The following is a 27,790-nucleotide window of genomic DNA, read 5'->3' on the forward strand; positions in this document are numbered from 1 at the left end:
TTTGTGTTTAAATACACTTTTAATGACACACATCCTACAAGTCCCATTTGACCTGCATTGTAAATACAACTCTTAATAATGCCATTAATTAGTCAAAGTATAACCCACAGTTCTTTATTGCCAAATGACAATATATTGATTGCATATTTACAATTGAAATCAGTGCAAACACCTTTGCGTTTCAAGTCATTGCTATATCTCAATCAATTAAGAGACATTTGTATTAAAATAAAAACGGAAAGGGACTTTAAGACTAGCTTCAAACGACAACAAAGAGCAGGGTCAATAACACATAATAACATAATCAGTGTTTGTTTAGAACTTGGGTGTAGGTTAATGTTGGACACAGGACATTTAGCTTCAAACTCCAAAAGGTTTTCTCTCGTGTGAAAGTGTGTGCTCAACAAACTAAGTGGCAGCCTCGATGCCTGAATACGTAGCTTCCCACAAAGCCTGAATCCACATTTTACAACTTTGAAGCTAATTTGTTTCTGTGAACACTTGTCGTAACTCACAACCATGTGTTCTTGGTTGTGCAACGCCACAACCCTCAGTATAAACAATCAAACTTAACATTTGCTAAATGCTGGGAGAAAACGTATATTGTCAACATTAAGACACAATTTGCATTTTAGTAATCTAAGACTGAGAACATGTTTGGTCCTGATCAAGCCAAGATTTCTATAAAAAAGATTATGAGTTTTCCAAAACTGACAAAAGACAGACGATTTCGACATACTATTTCTACATCAAGTCCTTCACTATACATCTAATTATAAGCCGATTCACTACTGTAAATATCCTGTAACTACTCCTACAGGATATAACTGGAGTACAAAAGTTGCTTTTGTCATAACGCAACATAAATTGTTTAAAGTGGGCGTTGATTTGAATAGATATGAACAGTGAACATAAGCAGCCACACAGATGTCTTCTCCCCGCTGAATGAACAGAGAGAAAAACAAAGTGCTACACACACATACAGCAGACAGCTGCACAACCTCAGTTAATATTCACCAGATAAAACAAACAAAAGGAGCGATGACGTGGCCTCTGACAGGCAGCAGCGAGCAGCTCCTTCGTCCTCTCGTCTACAGTGAGGTGACTCGGAGAGGGCCCGTATTTTTCAAGCAGTTCAGAATAGGAAGTCGAAAATCCTCAGAGAGGCCGACATGTGGTCCTTCCTTTGAGCAGCAGGGACCAGTATTTTAATAACTTTCTTGATCTTGACAATTACTGTTTAGGATTTAATGTATAGATTTAGTATATCTGCTAATTATTAATGTAACTAAAGGACAGGGGTTAGCGAAAGGCAAATGCATGCAACAAGAACAATTACTGATTAGATTCATGCACCTAAAAATAATTCCTACATGACAAATATCCCAGCTTCAAATGAATGCTCTGGACACATGCATGTGGGTGCATGACAAATACAAACTGGACATGAAGAGTCACTATTTGTCTAAATATAGCCAATCAATAGAAAGTCTACAATCTACAGAAATAACTCGCATCCATTTTGATCTATTAATAAGTTCAGTCATTTTTAAAGCAAACATTTTGAAACAACTGTAATGTGTTTTATTCCCGCTTCTAAATGGAAAAGATTCCCTGCTTCTAATGAATCATTGTAAACTAATATTTATGGGTATTTTGGTCAAACAAAACAAGTAATTTGAGAATGCTTTTTTGATTAAACAAAACTTGATAAATTGAGAAAAATATTGGCAGATGAATTGATCATTTAAGAATCAGTGGATGCAGCCAAAAAAACACATACGTAGTTTTGCATTCCAGATGTTTCTTGTTTCCTGATAGATGAACTGTGTACACCAGATGCACATATGAAAAGATGTTTGCTAAAAAGAGCTAATTAGACACGTACAGTTGATGCTATCTCATCTGCTTTATCTGCAACCCAACTGACTGATTCCAGACCATCTCTAAGAACTATGCAGAAGTGTATGCAAACCTCTGAAACAAGTCCTGTGCTCTGCTGTAGGAGAATAATATAAAATCCTTGTAAAACCTTCAGTGTGATATCTAGCAGTTACTCTGAGGTGTTTGATAAATACGGGCTCTGTTGAGCAGGAGTTCTCTGGGTCAGGGGGTCAGGCTCCTGCCCCCCGCCCCCACCTGCAGACAGACCTCCACCTCCTCCTGAGGGCTTTGGTACTTCTTCTTTAGAGATCCAGGTCCATGATCTGCTCGGCTACAATGTCCATGGCTGCGGACGCCTTCACTGACCCCCCCGCGGAGCCCGAGTCCACGAACATGTGGGGGATCTCGGACCCAAAGTAGATCTTACTGTTGGCGGAGATAGACTTGAACTTCATGAGCTTCAGGTACTCCGGGGTGAGCTTCAGCTGCGGGAGAGAAACACCATTTTATTTACAGAAGAGCAGGCTGGACTTTCCAGTTGTATTGTATTGTTTGTATTGTGTAGATTGAAATGAAGCTTAGTTCAATCAGGAAGACCGCCTTGAGTCATTCATTCACATATTCCCAGCTGGATCACTGATCTCTCAATCAGTGATCGGGGGCGTCACTCCCCTGCTAAACCCATCACTTTGCCTCTATTCCCACAAGCCTATCATAGTGCATTGCTAAACCTTGAAATCTGCTCTCTCCCCTTCCTCACAGTTGTCATTTCAGGTGACTCAACGCAGCCCTCCTCCCCTCCTCCACCTTCCTTTCTTTCTTCCAAATCCAGGGGTCAAGCTTAAACCACTACTCTTCAGACCGACTTCAATCAATCCTTTCATGCCGCCACCACCTCCAGTGTCTAGACCCGGTTTTCCCCCTCCCGAATGATATTCCAGCCCAACGGGGTCTAATCGCCAAACACCACTACATGCATCTGTATATTCCCAGCAATAAATATATATCGTTACATCAAAAGAAAACTTGTCTCTCCTGATTGAAATACCGTTTCTCACAATCCCAAATACAAATATATATTAAAATATGTATATCCTATATATACACACAATCAACAGACACATTAAGACCTAAATAAAAGCACAACAATCCATATATACAAAATAACAGTCACTTCAATATCTTTGGGAAATGTACATTAGTGCAAGATTGTCCATAGAAGAGTGGATGAGGAGGGGGGGGGCGCTAAAACAAGCGGGGTTAGGAAGCTCATGCGGTGCAGGAGATCAGAGGATGTTTTTAAAAACCGTTAACAATAGTTAAACATTAGCTGTATTTCTGTTTTGTATGGATTACTTTGATCATTATTTTAGCGTCAATATGAAAGCGGATGTCTCAATGTTTTTGTTTTGAAGGCAGCTTCTTGATTTGAGCATCCATTGGTGGAAAGGTGGAGGAGGAATTTGGCACCAGACATTTTTTTTTTACCAGGGCAAGAGAGGATGTAAAAGCCATTTTTCCTTGTTTTGCTTTAGTTGAAACCTGAGAAAATAAATGCACAAAAGTCAATCTTGCGTGGAGAATGAACAAGATTTACGTGATTGTGCTTCAGCGGCAGTTTGAGATTGCTTTCTGTTGTGTTTGTTATTGGTTTGAGGACAAATACCCGCAGCACTCTCTGTACATTTCCCCTCCGTGGAAGCTCTCAGTATTTTTGCAGCTTTTAACTGAATCTGCATAGTTTGGAGTTTAGGCTGCGTTCCAAATAACACACTTGTTATTTTTACTTATTGTGTTTCCTGCTGCTGCCCTTATGCCCGTATGTACGCTTCCATGGAGTATGCATGCTTTAGGCACATACTACTCTGTATGCCAAACCTTTTGATCATACAGTATAGCCCCTGTGCAAAGGATTGTGGGTCAGAAAAGCCAAAATAGCATGCTGTATGCAAACTGCAGACTGTGACCAGATGCAGAAGGACTTGAGGTACTTTTTGGCATTCTGCATTTGACATAGTATGAGGACATCTTTTTCTGTCATACTAAAAGGAATGGGTGTTTTCATTGTTTTTTTTATATCCTGTATCTTTTATCTGCTTTATTACACTTCAAACAGTGTTTCCTGATTGTGCCGCCTGAATAACAGGTGACTCACAGGAAATAAGAGATATGTGATCACACAATAAGTGGAGCTTTGTTAGCAGCTTTCCATCAACAAAGGCAAGACTACTAATTAGTGTTAATTTCGTCAGCTATTTTTTAATTTAGTTTTAGTCCTGTGTTAAATGTCCTTTTTAGTTTTAGTCATATTTAGTCACCTTCATCCGGTTTTTATTTAGCCAAGTTTAAGTCGAATAAAAGTCTGAGCATTTTAGTCATATTTTAGTCAAAGAAAACAAATGATTTGAGTCTACTTTTTGTCAATGAAAACTGTCGAGTCTTTTTTAGTCATCAGATTATATAGAACATTTCAGTCAAACTAGTCTAGCCAAAACCAATGATTTGTCATTTTAGTCAAACTTATTTCACAATAAGATTATTTCTTGTCCTTATTTGATGAAGTTGAATGATTAAGAATGCAGCTTTGCAGAGAGTATCTGGTTTGTGGTGTTTTTACCAGCTGTGTTTTGTCCACATTGCTTCCCTTCTGATGAAACAATGCATTTCGCTTTCTTTCTCCGCCTCATTGTAGCGAAAATGGGCTCAAATATCACATCGTTTCTTTCTCCCAAGCAGTGGTGGCGTTAGACTTTTTCGTTGTCATTCATTTTGACGGACAGGATCGTAACATTTCTGCCATAATCCATTATTACCCGTCGAGTCTGTGCACAACTCGTCACTCACTTGCGCTGACGGGGACGGGGATGGGGGGGGGGTATTCGGTTAACGCGACCACTGCTCCCAAGCCCTGTTGTTGCCTTTTTATTTTCTGTTAAATAAGGTTAGTCAGACCATGAGTTAGACCCGAGTCTTCCTGAGAGTTCACATTGTGCCGCTGGCCCGGTGTACTTCAAAGACACACAGCTGCTGCCCAGCCGCAGCACCCGAAATGGAACTGCTGGGAGAAAGACCGACTATCATGTAACGTTATCTTTGATAATATGTTGTCGTGCTTTTGTGTAATCTATTTACCTTATTGGCTTCTGCTGTTCTCTGTGACGTATAAAACTCTGCATCAGCTCTGGCTTTCATCCGGGCGAGGAAAGCACCATCTGTGAATTAGAAACAAACAGTCTGAGTTCTGTGTAATAAAAGAAGTCCAAGCTGCTTCGCCGCTCAGAGAGGGAGCTGGTGTAAATACTGTGACCTACGAACATGAGCCCAAATGGTTTCCCAGACTAGGAAACTGAAAACAAACACACTCGGATAGAAGCGCTTCTGATTGTACACAGCTGCTGAAAACCACTTTAAGGATTTACTCATAATCCTAACAACAGGTTTTCTTTGCATTGAATTCTGACGCCGTCTTTCACATCTCTACTTTGTCTTCATTCAAGTAAGAATGCCAGCTTGTACAAACAAATGTAAAAGCTATGGTGTGGTTTGCAGATGTCCACGGGTTTGACTTCAGATTAATAACCCTCTACAAATGTCTTTATATGTGTCTGTCTCTAAATAGGTGCTTAAGACAGCAGCTGTTTAAACACATGCAAACAAAATATGTAAAAAAGATGACATGTTTGTAAACCAAACTGGGGTCAAGAAAATAAAACAAACAACAACAAATTGTTTTTCCAAATTGAGTTGATTTCTTCTGTCTTTTGGCCTGTACATAAAATCTTCTACTTTCAGTCTAGAAGTTCATGTGCTGGCCACTTGCAAGCCCCGCCCCTCTAAAAAGATTCACTGACATATTTTGATTCAAAACTGTGAATTTTGCACATAAGCGACTAGTTTGCAGGTATGTAATAACATATGTCAAAGCTTGAATATACTAAACAGTTGGGGTCTTCTAAACATGATACTCTTCTCTGAAATGCATTTCATTTGTACAATTGCTTTCCACTTATATACATGTTTATCATATATAGTCTATATTAAAAACCAATGTTTAGGGAAAATTCAGTCGTTAGGGTTAGATTCACTTAGATCTGGGTAGTATAACACATATTTTAAAAATACTTCTGTGCAGTGTCTCACCCCCTATTCTCACGCCTCAGATAGTTTAATGGGGGCGTCCCGTTTACCTTCATTCTATCTTTTGACTGTTTGTGAATAAATTGCCACATCGCTGAGCATGTTTGCTTCTTTGTCTTAAAAAGGATTTTGACTTGCCCTGGCAGGAAATGCACATGTTGTGATAACTGTTTCATAACCCCCTGACCTTTTCATTGAGTCAAAATGATGACAGGATTAGAGAATTACTAAACAGACAGTATTCCTGTTATAACATGTAAAGACTGACTGGGTACTTTAGGAAAGTGCATTTACGTTATGGAAACTATGTTGAGATCCAATCAATGATAGATTACAATTCTTCTTTGTAGATGCTCCTCTTGTACATTTCACTTCTCTGCCTTTATCCGACAATAAGTTCAGTTTACGTTTTAAGACTTTATAGCTAACAACTCTTAACAGAGATCAAATCCTGGCTGAGCCAAAATGTCCTCAACCTCAACGGGAGCAAGACCGAGGTCATCTTTTTTGGAACCCAACCTCCAGCCTCCCCGGTTGATATTCTGGACTCCCTCAATACAAACATCCTCCCCTCTGTCATGAACCTTGGAGTGACCTTCAATAGCGCTTTTATATTTGATAAGCAGGTCAGCAGCGTAGTCAAAACATGCTTTTTTTTAAAAATATGACTATTGGCCAAGACCAAGTCGTTTTTATCTTTTAAAGACCTAGAAAGGGTTATTAGAGCCTTTGTTACCTCGAGACTGGACTGCAACGCTCCGTACGTGGGTATGAACCAGGCCTCAATTAGACGCCTGCAGCTAGTGCAGAACGCAGCGGCACGTCTTCTCACTGGCCACAGAAAGCGTGACCACATCACCCCAATTCTGGCCTCACTGCACTGGCTTCCAATTTGATTTGAAACTCCTTTTATTCGTTTTTAAAGCCCTAAATGGGCTGGCTCCGGCTTATTTAGCAGAACTCCTCCATCGCTACACCCCAGCCAGAGCAATAAGGTCAGCTGACCAGCTGCTGCTGGTAGTGCCCAAGACCAGGCTCAAAACCCGAGGGCACCGAGCCTTCGCAGCAGCTGGTCCTAGGCTCTGGAACACTCTGCCCCTCCATGTGAGGTCGGCCCAGACGCTATTTTTTTTTTTTTAATCTAAACTTAAAACTCACTTCTTCTCTCTGGCCTTCTAGTCAGAGAGGAGTGTGATTTGTTATTTTGCAGTTTTAATTTGTTGTCTTCTGTTTGCTATTGTTGTAAAGTGTTTTTATTGTATGTACAGCACTTTGGCTCGACCAGAAATCGTTTTAAAATTGTGCTATATAAATAAAACTTGATTTTGATTTGAACGCATTGTTTAGATAAAGCCATGTCTTTCACTGTTGTTGATTTGTGGCCCTTGTTGCTCAGTCTTTGGCTCTAACTTACTTTAAACTGATTATTTTTTCAGGCTGTGTTTAGATCACTTGGTACCAATCCTGACTCGACACATTTTAATCAAATCCAAGTGTATTTATAAGCCCTATATGTCAGTGGGCTTTACAGTTTAACAAACACGAATGAGAATGCTCAAAGATAAATATTAGTCAGTATTAAAATAATTGAAGTTGGATTGGGTATTTCTTTTACTTAAGATCATTTAAGAATATTTAGCTGATAATACTTTTGTTCTGGATACAAACCTTCAATTTCAGAGATCCTTTTCTCCGTGTTCTTCTCCATGACTTTCTGTCCGTATTTGATCTCTGCCACTTGTGCCACTTTCTCAGCCTCTATAACAAAAAATAAGCACCTTTTTGTATAACAATATTTTGTATAATGAACTTCTCTTCATTGTTGTCTTTGTCTTTGTCTCACCTATTATAGCTTTGATCCTTTCCGTCTCCGCCTCCTTCTCCACCACCTTCTGTGTCTGCTGAGAGATCAGCAGCTTCGTCTTCTCGCTCTCCCTAAAACACAAACACTTTACATTAAAACACACACATCCAGGCATATACTGTTTAGGTGGGATATCTAACACTTGTATTATCCTGCGTGTGTTAACACTTATAGAATAATTCCCCCCAACCTCAACATGTGCAGAGGCGTCACCTTTGGGGGTCTGCACATTTTCCATGCATCCTTAGAAGCACAATTAGTATTTTAGTTGGATGTTATGGGTCTTTATTTTAAATTCCTGGACCAACTTCGGGAATCTGTGCTTCTATGGTTTACTTTAACGAGACATTAATGCTTGGCTTGTGTCATGTAGGTTAAAAGTGTTTACCCTTGATGGCAGCTGGATTCCATTATACAACTTTACACAAGAAATGCAGGCTCACAAGATAACATGGACATCCATCTTGTCATGCTTCAAGTAATGCATTTGTATTTTAAAAAGTCCCCTATTATGCAAAATGCACTTTTTGATGTCTTTTATACATGCATATGTGTCCCCGGTGTCGAGGAACTCATAAAGTGTCCGGAAATACAACCCTCTCTTTTCCTCCGTACCCACATCTCTGAAAACGAGGGGACAACAGAGCTGATCCAGATTTGCTGCCGATATGACGCAATATCGGAAATGTGGGCTGGCTTTACGCCCACGGCACTATAAGAAAGGTTGGTGTATCAGAAACAATGCGTTTTGGAAGTAATATGGTCTTTGTTTAAATTAGCAAGCATCGCTAACACTAGCTACGGACCCAGAATCAGCAGTTCTCTAACACGGCTGAAACAGAGGGGTTTGAGGCTAGAATGGGTGATCTGTTTGGTATTTTGAGCCAAACACTTCATAGACGTTTTTTATATATCTGAGACCTATAATATATGCCTACAAATAGTATAATAGGAGATATGTGTGTGAGGACAAAGGCAGACGACTGTTAGTTCAAAACAACAATGGTGTCTCCAAAAGAGGTCGGCCTAAATGCTTCAAAAGCATCAGATATTTGATAACTTGACTGTTCGTTAGAAGAACGGTAAATAAACGGCATCATTTTGTGGGCAAAAGTTTGATTGACTGAGGATTTTTCCAATTCCCTGCGAACACATTTTTGTACAGTATGTGCCTGCCTTTTTCTAGGGTTCCCACACCTCCTTAAATACATTCGAGTACTTTTCAAAGAGTTTTAAGGCTTAATGTCCTCAATTAACAGGACCCAACACGGCAAGGTTAAATACACTTGAGCCAGGTTGCATGTTCAAACAATGATGCAACTGCAGGTAAGAAACATGCAAGAGAGAGTGGGACATAGCCAATTTAGAAAATGTTAAATAGCAAAGAGCTTTATTTTCTACTATTTCTCAAAATATATAAATTCAAGCACTTTCAATGACAGATGACTTTTGAAAGTAAAGTCAAAGCCCTTGATTTGTTCCCCTTGAAAACTCACACATTTCAAGGATTTCAAAGAGCTTGTGCAACCTGTTAACCGTAAACAACTAACTATTAAATGAACTTGACAATTGGACTTGTGCTGCTTACTAGGATCCATATTAATACATCATAGAAATATGAATGCATCACAGCTTTCATAAACATCTAAGTCCTTTGTAATTATGAATTGAATGGTACTTATTCATAGGCAATAAAACAATATATTGTCATAAAATAAATATAGAACAAGCCAACACACTTCACTTTGACATCACAGGCGGCTCTTTGGAGATGATCAGGACTTGGTTTTTAAAGATGTGCATGAAAACTTGGTCTCTGAAGCTTTGATTGTGTTTCTTTTAGGATTCCTGGTTTCTGACAACATGCTCAACACTCAAATAGAAAGAGAAAGAAAAACCTTCAGACTTTTAACAAGTGGGTAGAAAGATGCTGAAAAAAAAAAACATGAGACAGCCCAGAGACTTGGAAAGCGTTTGGGAAAGTCTGAGCCTGTAAGAGCAGGCATTTGGAGTGGGCATAACATTTCAAAGAGTCACATCCAAACCCTGTGGCATCAGGACACATTGACAACTAATGCTCTGCTTGTGCTTTTAACCTTGGCTTTGCATCTTTGTGTCTTTGCCTCATTGGGAAGATTTCCTATTGCTTAACGAACCACATCAATCAGCGTCTGTTCATCCCTCAAGTAATCCTTTTAAAGTTAGAACAATACAACTGCTTGTTTGAAGAGAAATTGGCTTTATTTAATAACCTGGGGCTTATTTCCATAACCAGGGCAATCTACTCCCTCGTCACATATCTGCTGGGATCTGTTGGTATTACTGGCGTTCATTCAAGCCACACTTTCTCACAGCCTGAAGAAACAAAGATCAACATTTACTGAACCATTTATGAGAAAGTGAAACCAAAAGTATCCTAATACAATATCTCAATGTCTGTTAAATTAAAGGCAGTATTTGCATGACGATGTAGATTTGCTGAATGGAACGTTTTAAAACATGAATTTTGACATTAGAAATTGGTCACAACTCATGCGGTCGTCTGGCTGCTCATGCTGTGCCTCCATTTACAGTAAATGATGGCACTGCTTCAAAGACCAATTGGAAAGGAAATTGGGGTTGGTGAGTAATTCTTACCGTAAAACCCAGGGATGATGTCAAAATCCGCCCCCAAAAAACTTAAAAAGTGAGCGCTGCCTCACCGCCCCAATACCAACTAACAGAGCGTGTATCCAAAGATAACAAGTCTAAGCAAGAGGCAACAATTCAAATGAACATTCAATTATATTATAGTGACAATAGCCATTGAACACAATAACCAAGAAGAAGAAAAGACTGAAATGTATGAGCAAAGAAAGACAGAAACAAGGAGAAACTATGCATCAGCTGGTTGGTGTGTTTTGTTTAATCCTACACTCCCTTGTCAAATACATTTTCAACTGTATTGTAAATACTCCTGGTAAACTAAAAAAGATCTAAAACCCTAAGGTTCTCAATTTAAAGCAACTCAGCTTAAAACACAAAAAGGTAAGACAGCGTTTTTCAAGCAACTCATGGAAGCAAAGCAACGTTAGCTTCGATGGCTAGTTAGCTAACGTTACAAACGTCAACAAAACCTGTGTGCTGGCTAAACATAAGAAAGCCTGCTTTTTTTCGACCTTTGTCTGAAAACATGTAAACATTATTCAGAGCTTTAATGAGAATGTGCTACTATATTAATATTACATCTGGCCCGTCTTATTACATTTTTTCATTTACTTTGTATATACATAAGGAGAGTGAGCTCTTATTCATGTATTTTCACCACACAACTGTCATAACATCCTGTCACTGCATCCTAAAATAAATACGTTTAAGCAGATACTCCTTATAAAAAGGTACTCCAGACGGTCTGAAGATGCTAATGCTAATGCTAATTTCTATGTTACTGTTTGGGGTTATAAACACTGATCTTTGTACATTTGCAATGAGGCTCATTTGCAAAAACAAGGGTCCAGTTTTTTCCCAAACGTCTGCTTAAAACATCCTTTAAATATATGCAAATGTCACAGGAACAGAAACACTGTGCTGTTATCTGCTTAACAACACAGATTATTACAAAGGAGTATTTCAACATTTGCAGGTGCTTTCAGTTGTTCTCGCTTCCTTTGTTTGCAAAGGTTGCACAGGTTTAATAACTACAAAAGCCTCGCCCTTCCTTTGTTTAGTTACCTCTGAAGTCCCAGTAGATTTCATTTGTAAACAGCGTATGTGCTGTGCAGGCAGCAACATCTAGCTTTTGTGGGGGATTATTAAAAGGTTCCACTTAAAATATTTAAAATAACAGTAAGCTGTGATGCTTTTCTATAGTTGAACACATGTCATGCTGATGCCTGATAATGAACAGCTGAAAGATACTCCTGGGAATGAAGACGCTATCTAATATCCCGCCCAGGTATATTAACGGCCGCCCAAGTATATTTCGCGACCCATTTATTTATTTATTTGTCCGCGACCAAGACGCCATCTGCGACCGATTAACTTGTGGACAATGATCCCTCGCTCTACGCCTCCTGTACCCAGTCCCGGACTGGCCATCAGGAGGACCGGGGGGTTTCCTGATGGCCTGGCCTGTTAAGTGGTCTGCCTCACACAGGGTGACTGGCTGTCTACATGATGTGGCCTCCCGACATGGCCACTGTCATACAGATCATAAATCAAAGCCCTTGATTGGTCTCTGTGTGTCATTCAAGCTCGGGATAACCTCAGCTCAGTTAACTAGGTGAAAAAAGGTAAGATATACTTTTAAAACTTGTTGAGAGCTAAAACTAGTCTTTGCTGCTGCCTCAAAGAGGAGCAGGGTGGAGAGGAGGGAGACAGGAGAGGCTGATTCAGGAGCAAAGACACAACAATAAATGAAACAAAAATAAATAAATAAACAAGTTTCAACGTTTTTTCATATTGGAAATGGTATGTTATTGGTTATGGTCATGATTTTATGATTATTGAAATGTATACAGTTCTGTTTCATATAGGTGTTCCCATAGATCTACTCTCTTTATTTCCCCCTCAAAATGCACCAGATTGATGCATTTAACTCCAAAATGAAATCTTACCGGGGGAGCATGCACCCGGACCCCCCTCGAGGATTTGAGGTTTTACATTGATAGGATCATAAATACATTTGCAATTTTTTTAAAATAGTAACCCATGTCCATATGTTTATTTGTGGGTAGATTTAAACTATAAGGCTATCACTATGGGCCCTGCCTGTCAGAGTCCTGCACGGGTCTGATTTTCAAGACCCGCTCCCGCCCCGCACCCGCGACGTGCAATACCGAACCCGCCCCGCTACCCGCACATATTGCCAATTAGTTCCGCAACCCGACCCGACCCGCCGGCACAAGATCCGCAACCCGACCCGAACCCGCATATAAGCAGTGAAAACGTGCAATTATTAACACACGCAGTTGCATATTTGGCTCAAAAAGCCTGGGATGTTGGTTATTTTCTGCATCTAGGACGACACCAAAAGCCTCCCAGACGTTGGATTTCGCTCTTGAGGAAGAGTTATTGAAAATGCTGTATTCTCCGCTAGAGAGCTTCACCTCAGCCATTCAGAATGTGGCGCGCTCAGCAGCAGATAGATGCGCTGCAGAGGTTATGAATATGCTCGGTCCCGCGGGGGAGAGGTCTGAGGATTTAAACATTAAACTAAATTATTATTATTTAAATATATTTATTATGCAACACCCGCAACCCGACCCGCATCATCTTTGTTTTACCCAGAACCGAACCCGGAAAAAAGCGTTTGAAAAAATACCACCCGCAAATCAAATTTTTTGCGGGTCACCCGTCGGGTACCCGCGGATACCCGACCCAATGCAGGACTCTGCTGCCTGTACCTGTTTGCTCTGCCATAACATGAAGGGTCTGCTAACAAGCGACCAACAGAAAGGTTAATGTTAATGTTGTTGCAAGACACAAAGGCACGTCACACACCACCCCCCCGTCGCTACCACCACCCCCCCAAAGTATATTTCAGATCTGTGGGAAACACTGAATATGAAACAGATTATTCAACACATCTGTAGGTAGACATGTGTTTTAGATTAACTCGGCTTTGTGTGGGTTTCTGGCTAGAAGTCAGGCACGCTGCTTTACTTTTATACAACAACATCTAAATTCCTTCCTTTGCCTTACTTGCAGACCGTGGCTGGTTCCCCGCTGTGCTTTTTTATGAACCTTACTGAACTACAACTAAGTGTTGCCTGTTAGTAAATCACATAACTTGGATATCAGGCACTGTTACTTATATCCTATCATTTGTACCCGTGCTACTCTATTTTACACACAGAGACAGACACACACATCCAGCACCAGCAGACACTTTCTACGCTGTTATGGGCACTCTTTTGCACTAATGAGCATTTTTTACTGTAATATATTCATCCACCTCCATTTTGAAGTGACTGTTATTTTGTATATATTGACTGTTGTGCCTTTTATTTATGCCTCTTAATGTGTGCATATGTATACATGAGTCTATGTTGATTAGGTATGTCTGTATAGTGGGTGTACAGGTGTGTATGTATGTATATCTTTTTATTTAAATATACAATTGTATTTTTTTATCTCCGGGATTGTGGGAAACAGTATTTCGATCTCTGTCTGTACACAGAAACTGAAAGATTTACAATAAAGTTGACTTGACTTTGATTTCTGTTCTCTTAGCTCTTAAGGGAGCCCTTTTCTGGTTTTGGACAAGTATGAACCAGCAAATGAGAATTTGAGAGCCGCAACGTAATGTTTTTTCTGGCACTTTTCTTAAGTCTGTTTTTTGTAAAGCATTTTGAATAGCCTTTTTGTTGAAATGTGTTTTATACACTTGCCTTGCCTTACTGGAAAGCCTCCTCTCTTTATCACAGTTGCTGTAACGGAGCACTGATAATATCTGAGTGAGATGCTCACACCAGGGCTCTCGACTAACTTTTTTCACCATCCTCCCGGATTCGTCCCGAAATACAATCTAAGCCGTCCCGAAATTAATGTGGACCGTCCCGAATTTAAAATATTAGTTTTTCTACATTATCATTAGTTAAAATCATTCAAAGTGACCTTTAACATAAATTAACCCACCCCTACATGGGGAGAGGCGCAGCATATTGCTAAGGACTAAATACGATGGAGGGTTCTCATCTCAGCCTTCTTACCCATAGGGGATGAAGAGGAGTAAGTCAATAAAGAGGCCGGCGCTCCAGGGTCTGGTTCTGCTGTGCGTTTTTGTGATGTAACGGTAAAACATTTCAGAATTCCTCCACGGGATGCCATTTTCATTTTACATCACTCAACCCGCGAAATACACACACTCAGTACCTAGCCTACTGGAGATAGACCCGCCAATTTGCGGGCCAGGAATTCGCGGGCACAGCCAGCTGTGTGGCTGGCTGACAGCACATGGGCACCAGCCAGCTGTGTGCGTGTGTGTGTGTGTGTGTGTGTGTGTGTGTGTGTGTGTGTGTGTGTGTGTGTGTGTGTGTGTGTGTGTGTGTGTGTGTGTGTGTGTGTGTATTTCGTGGGTTGCTAAATGTTTTGTGCGTGTGTGTTTATGTTGACAAGGAGGTTTAATAACTGTGTGCTACACAAAACGTGCAGTCGGTTTCATTTTCATCGCCGTTTGTAGTAGAGTTAGCAGGGTATTTTTATTTTAACTCTCGTCCCAAATTCGTCCCAAAATAATTTTTGATCCCCCCCGGTACTATTTTTTTCAGCCCCGGGACGACGGCACGTCCTTAAGCTCGAGCCCTGGCTCACAGACCGACAGGAAACAGCATAATCTTACAGGACTTGGCAGGGAGGAGGATCCACTTGGGAGGGAAATGATTGAACAACACAGGCAACGGGGGTCAGGGAACATTCCTCTGTTGGCAGGGGGACAAAAAATAAAAACTCACATGAGCTCGTAGTTCCTGCGAATGCTCTCCGGGATGATAGGCTTTGTGACACGGACCGCCTGCGGATCAGAGACAAACAGAGAAAGAGAAAGAAAAAGTTTAGTCTGAAGCCGAAGGGAGGAACATTTATAGAAACATTGAACCCTCGGGGAGATATCAGAAGAATGAGAAGCTGAGAGAAGCCAAATTACTTTTATTATCTCCAGTTGGGAATAGAAATGTTTGAAACTATTGTTTTACTTATATAAATATTCCTTTGTCTTAAAATTATTTTCACTTTTTTGTTTGCTTTTATAATCACCTATACTTGTACTCTGTCATTTCCCCTGAAAACAGTTTCATGTTAGGATAAAGTACCAAAAAACCCATAAAACAACTGATAAACTATGTACAAATATGCATTTAACAATGTATAGAGTAGTGTATTAATATAAGTAGTGATATCAATGCTTACAATCCAATTAGAGCTCAAATGTCTTGTGCAATACGGTAATAATGTTAAAGTATAATTGCCCAGTAAATACTCTGACCTGTACGCGTACCGGTTTCCCAGAAACAGACATTGTTATTTTAACTATACCTAGAGATTTACAGGAAACATTAGTCCAGAGTATAAAAGCCCAGTGGAGCGTTTAAACACTTAGCAGGGTAGGGAGTTTATCTCTGTAGGAGGATTTAATGAGAGGGGGGGGGGGGGGGGGGACTCAGGCTTTCTTTTAAAGTCAGTCAAAATATTGTCTTTTATAAAAAGAGGTCTGGTGTTGTTATAACAAGCTCTGCAGGACAGGGGCTTCACAGAAGGTTGTGAAAGTCAATACGAGGCTGTGAACTGCTATACAAAGAATTTTGTCATCATCTCTTTATAAAGCGTTTCATTTGTTTGTTGTTATTATTATTATTTATAACTTGAATACCCTGGTTCTGTACCACAGTTCATTCTGAGTTTAGATGCCTTCAAGCTTTAAAGAGACTTTTTAAAGAGAGGCAACACAGTAACCATCTTTTTAAGGTAAACCCAACCTTTGTTTAACACTTTGTCAGAGCAGTATGTCTGGATTAGAACACAAATTGTGCCTCAACAGTGAATCACCTCGACTAAGGAATTCCATCCTGTAATACTCATGCTTAGATAACATAAATGATTGGCTCCGAGTGCTTTCCTTAGTATCTCTATGATGAAATTCTGTAATTTTCTCACTCTTCGTGATAAATAGATTTCCTCCAAAAACCCATGAACAAAGAGCAGAGAATGTGCACACCGCTGCGCTTCCAGTCAAATGGTTCCTTATGAGGAAACATTTAATGCTGTGATGAGAAATTTATCTTTTTGGTCTTATGACCCTGAGTCATTGGGTCCTGTGTGTTGATGTTGTGTTATGTATATTCTCTCCTCCTGTGTGTGTGTGTGTGTGTGTGTGTGTGTGTGTGTGTGTGTGTGTGTGTGTGTGTGTGTGTGTGTGTGTGTGTGTGTGTGTGTGTGTGTGTGTGTGTGTGTGTGTGTGTGTTTGAGAGAGAGAGAGAGAAAGAGAAAGAGAAAGAGTGTGTGTGTGTGTGCCTGTTAGCAGATTTGCTGTCTCCTAACCCCTGATTGGTCCGAATAGACAAAACTATTTGAGCTGCACCTCTCCTGCTCCCAACAGTGTGTGTGTGTGTGTGTGTGTGTGTGTGTGTGTGTGTGTGTGTGTGTGTGTGTGTGTGTGTGTGTGTGTGTGTGTGTGTGTGTCCTAGCATTACTATACTTGTGGGGACGTAAATCTGGGACTCGCCTCCCTTATGGGTACAAAATGGAGGTCCCCATAAATGTTAGGGTGAAGACTTGGTTAGGTTAAAGGTTAGGATAAGTCTCCAGGAAATGCATGTAAGTCAATGTAATGTCCCCCGAAGTGATGTATAAATGGTGTGTGTGTGTGTGTGTGTGTGTGTGTGTGTGTGTGTGTGTGTGTGTGTGTGTGTGTGTGTGTGTGTGTGTGTGTGTGTGTGTGTGTGTGTGTGTGTGTGTAAGAGAGAGAGAGAGAGAGAGAGAGAGAGAGAGAGAAAGAGAAAGATAAAGTGTGTGTGTGTGTGTGTGCCTGTTAGCAGATTTGCTGTCTCCTAACCCCTGATTGATCCGAATAGACAAAACTATTTGAGCTGCACCTCTCCTGCTCCCAACAGTGTGTGTGTGTGTGTGTGTGTGTGTGTGTGTGTGTGTGTGTGTGTGTGTGTGTGTGTGTGTGTGTGTGTGTGTGTGTTCAGACCCCTGTAGTAGAGTTAGTAGATCTGTAGGCCTCTGTGACAAATTAGATAGTAGCAGTAAGTAGCAATCTTTTTGTCCCTTTTGTAAATATTCGGTTTTGTAAACATTTTTATAAGTATCAAGCCAGAAGTGTGAGTAAGAAGACCTTTTGTTTGAACCCTGATTTCTCCTGTTTTGGGGTAGGAGCCCGGTAAGAAGCCTGTCTTCTGTTTGATTTGTTTGATTTTGTTAGGTAAGTTTAGGGTCCTTTTTGAACAGAAGTTGTTGTTTGTTGTGTTGGCTATGTCTCACGTGCGAATAATTAATTAAACTGCTTATGGTAATTTTCTTTGTCCCTGACCTTTTCATGGGAGTGGGAAGATGGGGAGGGCGCATTTTAGTGCTTTGCCTAGCTTTCCCCTAGACAAAGGTGGCTCTATAAAGAAGGCTATTCATTTTGGTAGATGGCTGTTTTCCCCCACTTTCCTTAAAAACACCATGTCAGATCACATGTGTTACAAGCACCATAAGCAAACCTTTGAGCTTATATGTTCATTCATCAATGGATTAGTGCTGATGTGCAGCATCTTTCAAGATAAACAGCGTACCTCCAGCGTTATCTCTCACTTGCTCCCTGCGTGTGCCTGTCTGTGTATTTGCATGTCCCGATTAAGCGAGCCTCCCCCCAATTTTTTCTTTTTCTTTTGTGTCTATATCTACGCCGGAATCCGGAGTCAAGGCTGACCCTCTCGCTGTGGTCCTGTGCCCTGGATCCTCTGTCCTGAGTTCTGGATTAAGTCGTGGACTTCGGGTCGTGGCTGAACCTATCACTTTGGTCCTGCCTGGGTCTCGTCATGCTGCTTCCCTGATGGCTCCCACAGGATTGTTGACATCCTCGTGGATTCATCTTCTTATTATAGACACATGCATTTCCTAACATTTGGTCTACCTACGCTGTAAAATGTATTATCTCTTCGATTTACACACGGCATCTATTGCACGTCTGTCTGTCCTTCTCATACTGATATTCTGCACAAACTTTGCTGTTGTATTTGCTGTATAGTGTCCTTACTGTAAGGTAATTATTATATGTACAGCACTTTGGCTCGACCAAAAATTGTTTTAAAAATGTGCTATATAAATAAAACTTGATTTGATTTGATAAAGTCACATTAATCAGTTTTGCAGAGGAATGAGAAACATGCCACCAATGTCCAAAACGTATCCGGGTTAGCTAGACATGAGACACTTGTAAAAAAAAGTACGTGAATTGACAGCAGCTTTTGTGGGTTTCAGTGTACCTGAATGATGAGTCCAGGGGCCATGGATGTTAGATCCTCCTGTAGAGTCAGCTTCAAGTTTTCATCGATTTGGTCTGTGGGGGAAAAGTACGAGACACACAAGGCATGTAGGTGAGCTGGTGAGAATACAAATAAAGATATCCTAGTCCCATTGGTTTAGTTTGATTTGAATGTCTCTACAGATGTCAGATTTGAGTCTAAAACGGTATGTTTCAAGTTATCTGACAAAGAGAGTACGAAGACATTTCATTTCAGACTTCAAATGAAAACATTTGTTGAGAAAAATCAGAGAATATTATAGTCAATGTATATCTGCCACAGCAGTTATAAACATCAATGTTAGTCAACTAGGCCAGTTAAAGAATATTTAAAATGTCAATATATATTTGAATAAAAAAACAAATAAACAGTGGAATGTGAAAATCAACATTGGATTGTAAATTAAGTCAAACTAGTATTTATTTCCACCTGTTAACCTTAAAGTGTTCATTTTGAAAAAAAGTGTAGTTTTACTGTCTTAAGTGTCGTCTCATGTGATGCAAGTACAAGAAGAACATAATGGAATGTGATGAAGTACAATATGGTTATTTTAAACCATGTATTAATCAAATTCAAGAACTTTGCATGGTATCTGAAAGACAAAACTGCTGCTGACCAACTGTCAGTGTTTGAACATAAGTCACTTGAATGATCTGTAACACAACTTCAGTAAACGATAAATAAAGTGTTCTATCCTACATAATGAGGCAAGGTGTGTTTCCCACAGAAATCCCCCCCCCCCCCCCCCCCAACGTTCTTGTTGCTCTGTGTTTCGTTGTTAATGAGTGAAACACACCGGAGTTGAGGATCTGTGGAGTTTATTCTCCCAAAAGTATAATTTAGAATTTAGGCATTTAGCAGACGCCTTATTCCAAAACGACTTTGACCAATTACAGGGACCTTCTCCCTGGAGTAACCAAGGGCTAAGTGCCTTGCTCAAGGGCACACTAGTAGTGGTGTTCCAGGCAGGATTTGAACTCGCAACCTTCCGATCATCAGCCCATCTCACTATCCATTAGACCACCAAAAAAAAAAAGAATAAAAAAAAAAAAAAAAAATTATGAGATCCATTTTTGGCGGACGATATTTAATTGTGGGAAACACTGCACTTGCACACCCTGCGTTTACCCTCGGTGGACATTTGTAAGATTGATAGTTGTAACAGTGCGGATTCACTTAAATGAAGTGCACATAGAGCAGGTGTTGTCTGTGGCACTTGCAACCTAGTTAGACGAGACATAGAGATGTAGGCTCTTTCGAACCCTTTCAAGTAGGCTGATTACATGCTGTTTATGAAGATGGACCATTCAAAAGGAAGGGGAAGGTGTCTTAAATGAGCAGTTAGCTAACACCCAGAGTGCAGGACTCACCGAACAGCCCGATGTAAACCTCCTGCAGCGAGTGCACACTGCAGAACTGGTTGAGCTCGTGGTGAACTTTGTTGAATATCAAAGCTTTGTCGTAGTCCGCCGTGAAGTTCTTCACTATGTCGAAAACTGCAGAAACAGAAAATGAGGGCTCGCTCAATTTAGGAAATACAGTACAGAACACGCACACAGTCTGCAGGTGGGCTGGAGCTGGCTGCAACCCAAGCACGTGTAATGTGTCAGTCAGTGCCAAGGTTTGTTCAGCGTGAGAAGAAACCACAGGGAGTTTAGGATTACATCATGGAATCTACAATTAGACTTCACATTATTATTATTAATAATGTTCTACGTGCAATTACGTATCTGCCACTATCTATCTCCCTCTTGCACTACTAAATACTGTTAATATTTACATTAATTATGTGACCGTCTATGTTTCCTGTAGATATTTAATTGCTTTTTTAACTGCACTGTTAGCGTACAGTTTTATTATTATAATGCTGCTGTGTTTGTATTTGTGTAACTCAGGCACAAAAATGTCCTTCGGGATAAATAAAGTCCTATCTTATCTTATTGCCAACGCTCTGTAACGATTGCCGAGTACAGAGCGCTGGCGTTCCTTTCTTCCTTACTTAGTTAGTTTCTTGTCCAATTCCTTGTTTACATTCTCCTTACTTCGTCCCACAGCGAGGAAAATGACATCGCTACAGCAAAGAGGACTGTGCAGACTAAAAGCTAAATAAAAGAGTAAGAGGTTAAATAAAAGATTCACTAAGATAACGGACTGAACTGGAAGACCAACGCTGTTACCTTTCATATTTAACAACCATAATTCATCTGTATATAATGTCTTCACCCTGTGCCTTGTACATTTATATTTAAAATACAATTCCCTTGGGGGGTGGTGATGGTTTGTTCTAAAAAATTGAAAATGGATGAAGACCATTGTCTCAATTGTGACCCTGTATGATTGAGCCTGGTCTTCAATAAAAGAACATTGAAAAAAATATATATATACAATTTCTTGCACACTTTATGTGTATTGCCCTTCGTGGTGCATACTCGACAGTAAATATCTTTCACTGTCACAATGTAGATATTTTACTCTTATTTTTGTTTTTATTCTCATTTTTACACGTTTATATTTCCTGCTTATGTTTTGTTATCATGTGCGACGCCTTGTTTACATGCTGTTGTGACCGAAGACTGCCCCTCAATAAAGTGAATCCTATCTTTATCTTAACAACATGCTGTTGTGTGGTCTGCTGGCGGAGCAGCATTGGAGCCGAACACATCAGCAGACTTAACAAACTCATAAAGAACACAGACTCCATCATCGGCTGCAGACCGGACCCCATTAGATTTGTGGAGGAGAGTAAGGCCACTGAGTACACTCTCGTCCAATACGAACAATACTGACCACCCTCTCCAGCAGATACTGTGTCTGTAACCAGAGCTCTTTCTGTACCAATGACCGAGACAGGAAGTCTTCCCTGACAGCAGCCATCAATCTGTACAACACCTGACCTCTGGCCTGTAGAAACCTCCCAGACTCACAGATTTGTTTTTAAACTAACTCTTCTAAAACCCACCCACTTTGCACACACTCTATCTCATTGCTATTGACAATTTACAGTTCTTTCTGTCCTGTTGTACACTGGTTGGTTTACCTGCTGATTGATGAAGGTAGTTCACCACTTCTATACGGTCAAAGTAAATCATCACTCCTCCCCTGAAAGAAAGAAAATACATAACATTCATTAACTACACAAGATAAAGCGTTTGCATTTCATGGTGTCATACTCCCCCCAATGCATTGTGTGTGTGTGAAGGGTACATAATTCATGCTCGGGACCACACATGATACTACTTCATCAATGAAACAACTGCAGACCTACCCTGTGCCGCATGGGACATTCTTCACCTCATCTGTCTGCAGCGTGGTCTGCCAAAACAACAAAATAAAACATTTAACACTCTCTTGAAATCGAGGTGGGACTGGGAATACATCAATCAACACAATATGAAATTAAATTCAATATGTTAACTGGTTGTTATTTTATTATTATGTTGAATAATTATGTTCAGGGTAAGTGGTTTAGAAGCGCATCATATGATTGTTTTAAAGTTAATCTTATCTTGATTATCTTTTCTGTAGCTTTTAATTATCATTACTATTATTTATGTAGTTAAAAAGTGTATACATCATGTCCCTGTTTTGTGCCTGAAGACCAACTTGAAAATTACATCACAAGGTTTTTATCCTCGATTTAAAGTTTGGAATACACACAATCTTTACTATATAATAAGTACATGACAGGAACATGGATTGGACTTGCATACAGGGTAAATGGTGTTACAGGAAATCCTGGTCAGTATCATTAATGCATTACAACATTAGACATAGCTGAGTAAGTACCTGTGTAACTCAAACTCACATCACCTTACAAACCTTCACAAAAGGTTCTTTATATCAGAGCTGAGTTTATCGGATATGCTGATAGACCAGGAGATATTTAAGATAAGGGGTTTATTCATATTCCAGGATATTCAAACTAACATCACACTGGATATTCATTTGGTTGTATCTGGTGTTTAGATCAGCAGTGACCTGAATGAGCAGACTATAGTCATTGTTCACAAACATTCGATGTAATTTGACCAGAGTACAATACATTCCTGCAGCAGGTCTGAACTCAAATCTGGAATTGTATTTCAAATTTCTCTTTAAAATCTCTTGCATTATCTGTATGGACTTAATGTTCAGGACTCAGATGATTATGCATGTAGAACGGGCTGTTGTATGATTCAAGATGCAAGGCTGTTATTGTAGTTTGTAAATAGCTGCAGTGTAGATATATCAATGAAAGTCTTAGGTCACAGGCTCCTCCATCAGTGCATAATAAAACAAATAGAATAGAATGGAAATAGTGCAAGGAGAGTCTACATACAAGTCATTGGAATATGATATATTAGATCAATAATTTGTAAAACAGATGAATGTTATGGATGTTCTTTGTACAGATTATAAGGGATTTGGGATTTTAGGCATTTTAAAAACTGAACTTCAGTTGACTCACCTGAACAGGCTTGTAGGTGGTGATGAAGGGAAGCATGAGATGGAAACCAGGACCGCTGGTGGTGGTCAGCAGAGCCCCTCCCCTGTAACACACACACACTTCATCCATAACTTTCTTGTGAAAGCGAACCTCAATGCGCTTTTATCCAAGTAAAACCATAAAAGCATTCTGCATTGCCCTCTCTTCAGGATCACCATGAGCCTGCCTCTTACAATACATATCTCCTACTGGAATGTTATTTTATAATAAATAAAACTGTATTCTCAAATGTGGTAGGATGAATTACAGATCCAGGTCTTATCTAAAATGATCAAGCTTGTGGTAGCCTTCATTTAAGAGATAGAGTGGAGCATTGAGTGTATTTAAGTCAGTTAGCACTGCTTCCATTGTCCTTTATGCTCCTGCTGATGTTAGATCTTTTACTGCGCCCACGTACTCCAGCAACTCATTTATCAGTGGGAAAGATATTATAATCGACCCATGTCCACTCATAATAGAGATCTCTGTTCTTGAATTGCATCATAATGAATCCAAACTTTGTTTACAGAGCCCGGCGGAAAAGCAGAAGCTGATTTCTATCTTGTTTGTTGTGAAAACTCTGATATGTACTATATGTACTGCGTGTCAATACAAGACATTAGACTTGAAATTACCAAGGCCCAGAGGCACAGAACCGCAGCTGGATTATTTGTCCAATCTTAACACCCAGGTATTTATAGTAGTCTCCGTTTAACAGTTTAACTGCTTACGGCAAACACATTTCAAGCAGATGCTCGTTTTTCTTTAAAGCCCCTGTCACACTGTCCCGAAGTTGACACCCGATGGACACACAAATATGGAATTGTGAAATTCGCACGAAGATGGCCCCGAACCACACACGAAGGCAACATTTACATTTACATTTAAGACATACAACTACAACGAAAGTAACAAAAACGATTATGTTAAAGTACTATGATACTGTACTGATATTTTCAGACTTGGCAAAATCTTTGGCATGCCAAAAAATGTGCCGAAGGACCTTGCGAAGGTTCATTTTCGTGTTGAATTCGTGTGTCAATTTTGCCCTTCATAAGGCCATCGTGAGGGCATCTTGTTATCCTCGGTGCCATCGGGCATTCGCCCCGATCAGAGTGAGGGCGAATGCCCGATGGCACCGATGATAACAAGATACCCTCACGATTTGACAAGATGCCCTCACGATTTGACAAGATGCCCTCACGAGTGCCTTACGAAGTTGCCGCTCACGAAGTTGCTGCCGGAGCCTGAGAAACTCCAGCGGCGGTCATACGATGGCTTAAGATGGCCTCACGAATGGCCCGATGTTGTTACGATCAGGGCCGAATTTGAACATTTCCTTAATCGTGTGTCCATCAGGTGTCAATTTCGGGACAGTGTGACAGGGGCTTTAGCCTCAACGGAGAAATGTACCACTTATGTCTGAGGTATTAAAATAAACAATGTGTGCTGCAGTCTCACCTGTAGTAAACTCCAGTGTGTCCCTCATCAATTTTGTGCACAGCGGATAACAGCGCCGCTCCTCCGAGGGCAGCGATTATCGAGAATATGGCCCCCCACTGTGCCATCCTGCTGACAGGTGGAAAAGGAGACAGCATGTCAAATGAGCAGGCGGGAATAAAGTTTCCCTTTTACTGTCTACACCATATCCTGCTTTAATTACAAGCAAATGCTCCCAACTACAAGCACTAATTAACGGTGGCTATGCACTAGTTTATAGTATTACAATTTAAATCGTTTTTTGTATCTGTATTTTTTTACTTTGTCTTTTGCACTTTTTTATTTTGTATTTCCTTTTATGTCTTTTTGGGTAGGTAATTTTGGAGAAACCAGCTCGAGTGCGCTAGAATTTGAAAATACACAGCCGGAACAAATCTGCCACTTCCTTACACGCACATGATCAATGAGGGCACGAGATAAGTTTGTGCACAGATGGAAAGCTGACAGTAGGGCTGCTCGATTATGGCAAAAATCATAATCTCGATTATTTGGGTCAATAATTGATATCACGATTATTAAAAACGATTATCCATTTACTTTGAAAACATCAATTTATTGGAGAAAAAAAATGTGAACAGTATGTTTTTAACAGTTGATTACCCTGAACTTTAAGTATAATTGAACTGAAAAAACAACAAAAAAAGTAATAATAATAATAAAAAAAGAATCGTTTATTTCGATTACGTTGTTTTCGTAATCGTTGCAAGCCATAATCGTAATTGCGATTAATTGAGCAGCCCTAGCTGACAGGCAGGTAGACCATCCAGTTATTTTAGCCGGGCCGGCTCAGATGATTGGTCGTGCTTTTTACAGTATTACGGCTTCCACAGATGATATTTTTTTATGGATTTTTTGTCAAATCACTTTAGATATTCATTGCTATCAGGATGTTAAGAGCATTCCATGGAATATAACAAAAAGTGTATCTCGAGCCGGTTTCTCAAACTTACCTACCCCACCTTTAATACGTAATTTGTCCTTTTAAATACTGGATATTTTGATATTGGAGGAATTTATAATTTGTGCGTGGTTATTCTCATTATTATTGAAAATACATTAAAAAAGGACCATAGTGTGATTTATGAATCAACGATAAGGGGATTTGCAATAAACAAACATTACAATACTTTTTCAAAATGGCACTCTAACACATATTTTGCCTGCACTAATATTGTGGTTCGTGCAATTTGAATATTACACTAGTCCATATTGCCATTGCGATAAATTGTTAATTGCATCGTTGGAGGGGCATTGGACTTTTATGGCCACATTTTGTATATATATATCTGTATATTGTGGATATGCAAATAAAGCCTATGAGTCCTGAAACCTCTGTGTCCTGCGGAACAGGTGCAGTTGGCTCCTGGCTCTCTTTGTTATCTCCTCTCAGTGCAGGCTTAGGAGACATCAGCTGGGACTTAGTAACCTTAAAGAGGATTGCGGCTAAAATGTGAAGACGGTGTAACCTCACGTCAGACATTAAGTGACATTTGCTGGTATCATTTACAAAATAATCTACATTCACATAAACGTGATGATGTTAATTTAAGCTGAAAGATAAATTGCTTTGGTTGGGAAGGATTTGCAATGATATAAGCTGGTGACCTTCAGAGACAGCAGTGTTTGTACAACCCCTCTTTGTATGTTTGAATTAATGTAACACAGATATTTTAGTTTTTATAAATAAGATGTTTGTGGATTGTGGCTTTTTTTCTTCTTAAGACACTGGTCTGCAACTATTTGGGTTGATGCTGGTCATATGTTTATTCAGATGTCTAAATAAAACAGAAATAAACAAAGATAGAGTGGCATTTTAATTTATAATCTACTTGTTTGCAACACGAAATGCATGCTATGATAGTCAAACGTTAGATAATCTTTAAAATGCATGTAGCTTTGCAGCAGTGACTTCCTGCATGGACAAAACGGGAAGAAGTGATTACTCAGAAATCTGGTAACGATATCGCTGCAAAAGGCACAAAAGGGTTAAGTTAGAAAAGTTCAATCTTGCGCGAAAAGAAATTATCTTCATGTATTTTCAGAATATAAATCATCGATCAAACAGAAGCCTTTCAGTTTCTAAAAACAAAGCTTCCCCTGCTTCACGGAAACAAAAGCTACAACGGATCAAAGTCCAACGTTATTAAAAAACACTCAATTCAAAGGCAACCTGGGTATGCCGAATGACAAAGGGGAATTTAAAGATGTGTATACAGTCGTACAATTATAGGATTAACAAAGATATGGATCACTTATCCGAAAAATAACTTTAAATATACAAACCTGTGAGGGGAGTTTGGTTGTGTGGCGTTGGGAGGAGGCTCTGATATCATAATGTGAATTATGTTAGTCCTGCTTAAAACAGGGAGTATTTTCCAACTGCAGACAGTTTGAAAATATTATCAGTTACTCATATTTCACAACAAAGCTTACTTTACATTTCACTGTCGCCGTAAAAGCTGTACAGTCAGCGATAAATATCAATCATCCCATGTAGTATTAATCAGAAGATGAAACCAGAGTCTTTGTTTATAAAGATGGTAAAAAACAGTGTTATTTTTTATTAGAAGATCTTACCTGTAATTTCAGCAGAGAGGACACGAGCAAACAGAAAACAAGCAGGCACCTCCAGAGGCACCTGCAACCGTCTTCTTCTACGGTGGAGTTTGACCGTTGGCGTAGAACGTGTGGTGTTAGCGCCCCCTTGTGCGTGGAAGACTAACTGTCTCTCAATTTCTATTTATTTTATTTATTTTATTTATTTTATTTATTTTATTTATTTTATTTATTTTATTTATTTTATTTATTTCATTTATTTATTTATTTATTTATTTATTTATTTATTTATTTATTTTATTTATTTTATTTATTTTATTTATTTTATTTATTTTATTTATTTTATTTATTTTATTTATTTTATTTATTTATTTTATTTATTTTATTTATTTTATT

At 39.6% G+C, this 27,790-nt stretch overlaps 1 protein-coding gene across 4 annotated transcripts; it reads right to left on the reverse strand.

The window, feature by feature from the left end:
- erlin2 (ER lipid raft associated 2) lies at positions 1-27,542 on the reverse strand. 4 transcript variants are annotated; one of them, XM_079688060.1, is made up of 13 exons: positions 27,416-27,542; positions 27,122-27,217; positions 24,800-24,907; positions 23,321-23,402; positions 22,139-22,185; positions 21,911-21,972; positions 20,244-20,369; positions 18,835-18,908; positions 15,319-15,377; positions 7,865-7,956; positions 7,690-7,779; positions 5,017-5,096; positions 1-2,369 (listed from the first exon to the last, which is right to left on the reverse strand). In XM_079688060.1, exons 2-13 carry the CDS (start codon positions 27,169-27,171, stop codon positions 2,187-2,189), a joined length of 1,053 nt encoding a protein of 350 aa, XP_079544186.1. In that variant the 5' UTR covers positions 27,172-27,217; positions 27,416-27,542; the 3' UTR covers positions 1-2,186. The 4 variants fall into 4 exon arrangements, with proteins under 4 accessions (XP_079544186.1, XP_079544185.1, XP_079544187.1 ...); XM_079688059.1 differs by having other exon boundaries at positions 24,800-24,910; XM_079688061.1 differs by lacking the exon at positions 27,122-27,217 and having other exon boundaries at positions 24,800-24,910; positions 27,416-27,540.
- Between the last annotated feature and the right edge of the window lie 248 nt (positions 27,543-27,790).

The sequence above is a fragment of the Notothenia rossii genome (assembly GCF_949606895.1).
Source record: "Notothenia rossii genome assembly, chromosome: 6".
NCBI classification, from domain to species: domain Eukaryota; kingdom Metazoa; phylum Chordata; class Actinopteri; order Perciformes; family Nototheniidae; genus Notothenia; species Notothenia rossii.

What these genes read in the sequence shown, in the direction of transcription:
- erlin2 (XM_079688059.1), bottom strand. Translation starts at nt 27,171, where the DNA reads ATGATATCAGAGCCTCCTCCCAACGCCACACAACCAAACTCCCCTCAC. An exon ending in GGTTTACATCGGGCTGTTCG is followed by an intron (nt 18,909 to 20,243) that starts GTGAGTCCTGCA and finishes TTTCCCCCACAG; the next exon opens with ACCAAATCGATGAAAACTTG. An exon ending in CCCCTGGACTCATCATTCAG is followed by an intron (nt 15,378 to 18,834) that starts GTACACTGAAAC and finishes TCTGATCCGCAG; the next exon opens with GCGGTCCGTGTCACAAAGCC.